This window comes from Rattus norvegicus, chromosome 16, assembly GCF_021556685.1.
Source record: "Rattus norvegicus strain SHRSP/BbbUtx chromosome 16, alternate assembly SHRSP_T2T, whole genome shotgun sequence".
Classification (NCBI taxonomy): Eukaryota; Metazoa; Chordata; class Mammalia; order Rodentia; family Muridae; genus Rattus; species Rattus norvegicus.
In genome coordinates, this window is record NC_141549.1 from 24,921,373 (window position 1) to 24,925,246 (window position 3,874).

The 3,874-nt window shown below is 43.6% G+C and overlaps 1 protein-coding gene across 2 annotated transcripts; it reads right to left on the bottom strand.

Annotated features, from left to right (window-relative positions):
* Nucleotides 1–1,654: 1,654 nt before the first annotated feature.
* On the bottom strand, nt 1,655–3,350 carry LOC148000483 (uncharacterized). Of its 2 annotated transcripts, XM_087589391.1 has the most exons (3): nt 2,784–3,350; nt 2,528–2,681; nt 1,655–1,811 (listed from the first exon to the last, which is right to left on the bottom strand). In XM_087589391.1, the coding sequence occupies exons 1-3, from the start codon at nt 3,341–3,343 to the stop codon at nt 1,710–1,712; spliced, it is 816 nt and encodes a 271-aa protein (XP_087445517.1). In that variant the 5' UTR covers nt 3,344–3,350; the 3' UTR covers nt 1,655–1,709. The 2 variants fall into 2 exon arrangements, with proteins under 2 accessions (XP_087445517.1, XP_087445516.1); XM_087589390.1 differs by having other exon boundaries at nt 1,655–2,681.
* Nucleotides 3,351–3,874: the final 524 nt, after the last annotated feature.

The window sequence follows — 3,874 nt, forward strand, 5'->3', positions numbered from 1 at the left end:
TACATACACACACACACACACACATACATACACACATATGGCCTAGAGAGATGGAGACGCAGTTAAGAGTTCTAGTTTTGTTTGTAGAGCACTCAGTTTTAATTGCTAGCACATCGCTGGCCACTCAAAACCAACCATCTGTAAATCAAGTTCCAGGGGAACCAGCACTGGGTTCTATCACACATACTGCATAGAAAACGCACAGCAGTAAAAACTCCTACATATAAATCTAATCAATTTAATGATAGACAAAGAAAATAAAATGTATTAACTTCTTGACCTAAAACATGTGCCCAATAACGGGCTCTAAAGGAGACCATGGAAAAGAATTGATAAACTAACTCAATGTTTCTGTTTTCTGTACAGAAGGCCTATGAGCTGCTGTCTTCAGGTACGCAGCTCTCATATGCCTAGGAGCCTAAAGTAGGTATGCAATCCAGTGGGGCTCAGTGAAAAGGAAGCTAAGCATGACCTCTCCCCTCTCAGTAAGGAGCCTATAAAATAAAGGATGCCCAGTGCTACACTCCACAGAGCCAAGAAGACTGAACAAAAGAAGGGCACAAGAAAGGATAATTGAGAATATGGAAGGGTCATGGAAGGCATATGGATGAAGGGAAGCAGTTGGGAAAGGAGAAAGGAAGGAATAGGGTCACTGAGGGTCCAGTGTGGGGAGGGGGGGGGAACTATGATAATGAATGGAAATCTGCAACAGATAGGGGTGGTGAGTGAGGAGGCGACCTCAGAGAGAGACAGAGACTGAGGTAGGGGAGGCAACAAGAATCACTGGAGCTTGTGACTCACTGCACTGGGGATACAGAGCATGGGGATCCTGGCTCTTCTCGCTATGCAGGAAGCCCAGTGGAGCAACTGGAACATCGACCCAACCACAAAACTTTAAATCCAAATTTTTTCCTGTCTACAGGAAATGAAGGAATAGGGCTGGAGGGGAGACTGAGGGAACAGCCAACCAATAACCCACCCAACTTGAAACTGATCCCTTGAACAAGCGACAGTCCCTGACTCTGAATGATACCCTGTTATGCTAGCAGACAGAGTCTAGCACAGGCTGTCTGGAGAGGTTGCACCCAGCAGCTGACTTAGATGTACACACCCACAGCTAAAATTGGATGGATCTTGAAGACTCTTATGGAAGAAAAAGTAGAAGGATTGCAGTCCCTCAGAGGATAAGAACGCAACAGGAAGACTAACAAAATCGATTGACCTGGACTCTTAGGGCTCTTAGAGACTGATCCACCAACCAAAGAATATACAGAGGCTGGTCCTAAGCCTCCACACACATAGGTAGCACATATGGAGCTCGATCTTCGTGTGAGTCCCAAAAAAAACTGCAGCAGGGACTATCCTTAAAGCTGTTGCCCCTATGCGGGATATGTCCTTCTATCTAGACGGCCTTGTCTGGACTCAGTGGGAGAGGAAGGGCATAGTCTCACAGAGACTTCATGTTCCAGGGTGGGAAGATAACCAAGTGGCCCCTACCCTCTCAGAGGAGAAGGAGGTGGGGCGCAAGGGAAGGATTGTGGGAGAGGCTGACAGGGAGGGGGCAGTGAGCAGGATGTAAAGTAAACAAGTAAAAAATAAAATTGAAAATAATTGAACATTTTTTCTAGGAAGCATCACATGGCACAACTGAGTCTCCAGTGAAACAATAAATTTTTACTTCAGTCTACTATCACATTATACCTTTAACTCTACAATTTATATATATGATCAATTCTCCCACACAGACTGCTGTGGCATTCCAATCGATCCTGGAGGAATATCAAGGGTCTAGGGATCAGGAGCCGCAGCCACTAGAAGAAAAACAAGAATTATCAACAGCATCATCAGGCACATCACTGGTGATATTGTCATGCCCAGCATCAACAACATCAGTATCATTATCATCGGGATCAATGTAGTGAGAAACAGTGAGAAGGTGGATGCTTCTCTTGTTATTTTTAATCTCAGAAGTTGCTTCTTTTGGAATGTTGCGGTCAAAGGCTATGCTAACCTCAGAAGTCAGAGTTCAGAATGACAGCATTAAATAGACAATAACATTTAACAGGAAGTTACCCCTGCTTAGTCATTCAGGAAACACAAGGTCTTCACTGGGAGTGACCATAATCTCCTCATTCTAGACTAGAAAACAACCAATCAGAAAACAGTTTTACATGTCACTTGTATTTGTCCAAACTGGATTTATCATGTTACTAAAAATATATAAATTGAAAAAAAGTTTCAGGTTCTAGGGTATTCATGAATAGCCCTATAGAAGCATGAAATTTATTAACAAAACAGACCTAGGTTTCAAGGGAAAAAAATTCATCTATTTTAAGCTACTATTTTTGTCTAACTAATCTGATCCAACTTTTTTGTCAGTGGGAGCTCCTTGGCCATTTTCTTCATGCCATGCATGTTGAATTTGGATTTTCATCCATGTTATGACAGAGAAAAGTGAGGATACAAGCCATAAAAAAGGCAAAAAGGGGATGTGTGCTATCGCTGGTGCCGGAAGATATCCACCCACCCTGAGAGGGTTCATGCTGTGGTTTATTGGTTCAGCTGACGCAGAAGCATCAAAATTATCAACAGGTGCCTGAGTAGCAGGCAGACCTTCTTCTATGTCAGGAATAAAAGAAGATTCCTCATCTGAAGAAGCAGTATAAAATATTTCTTCTTCACTAAGGGATATCAAAAGAGTCAGGTTAGTCATTTGAATGGAGTCAAGGGAATCACAAGTGCAGGAACCAGGAGTGGGCTCTGGGTCAGCATGGGGTTTGTACCTTGTACTCTCCTTGTAAAGAGGTAAATCAACTACATAATCCAATCCAATGTGACTAGCTGGTCCTGAGTCACCTGACACAGTACTGTCATCAGCATTTGTATGGGACAGCTCGGGCTCATCTGCAGTCAGACCGTCAGCGGAATTGGTGGACTTAGTCAGCGCAAGCTCAGCTGCAGTCAGACTGGCAGCGGCAGTGGTGGACTTAGTCGGCGCAGGCTCAGCTGCAGTCAGACTGGCAGCATCCTTGGTGGACTTAGTCAGTGCAGGCTCAGCTGCAGTCAGACTGGCAGCCTCCTTGGGGGACTTAGTCTGCGCAGGCTCAACTGCAGTCAGACTGTCAGTGGCAATGGTGGACTTAGTTGGCGCAGGCTCAACTGCAGTCAGACTGTCAGCGGCAATGGTGGACTTAGTTGGCTCAGGCTCAACTGCAGTCAGACTGGCAGCCTCCTTGGTGGACTTATTCTGCGCAGGCTCAGCAGCATCCAGGCTGTCAGCAGTAGAAGTGGAAGGTCCAACATCAGCAGCAGCCTCAGAAGGCACGGAATGGAAATTTTCCATTTTAGTTTTTTCATCCTATAAGGAAAATTATCATTGTTATTTTTGATTTAAAATTCACTGATTTTATTCATTTCATCACCCTTCTGATAAAGTCAGGAGCTTGATTTATAGTCCCCAAACTATTTCTGTATTCCGTCGATATTTAGCACTACATTCAATGATATTCAGTAACGCCTGCTTCCTTTCAGGATGAGTAAACGGCCCAGAGTCTTTAAAAATCTTTAATGTGGACATGCTTAGGTTTAAACTTACCACTATTCTGCTCTTTGGGATCTAAACTCATGGTACCTTTTAAGATGGAAATATATAAAAAGAAGTGACAAAATGTGTTTCTTGGCCTCTGATGTTTTGCTCTGCTTCTCCTCGAAATAACGATTTTGTAATATTCTCTCTCCTTCACATTCTATGGTTCATCCCAAAAGTTCCACCAGAGAACTACTACACCTGATAAAAAACTTCAGCAAAGTGGCTGGGTATAAAATTAACTCAAATAAATCAGTAGCCTTCCTCTACACAAAAGAGAAACAAGCC

Excerpts from the sequence above, each read along its gene's own strand:
- LOC148000483 (XM_087589390.1), bottom strand. The coding sequence starts at position 3,343 with ATGGAAAATTTCCATTCCGTGCCTTCTGAGGCTGCTGCTGATGTTGGA. Across the intron at positions 2,682-2,783 it reads CTTTACAAGGAGAGTACAAG|TGAAGAAGAAATATTTTATA; the intron begins GTACAAACCCCA and ends GATATCCCTTAG.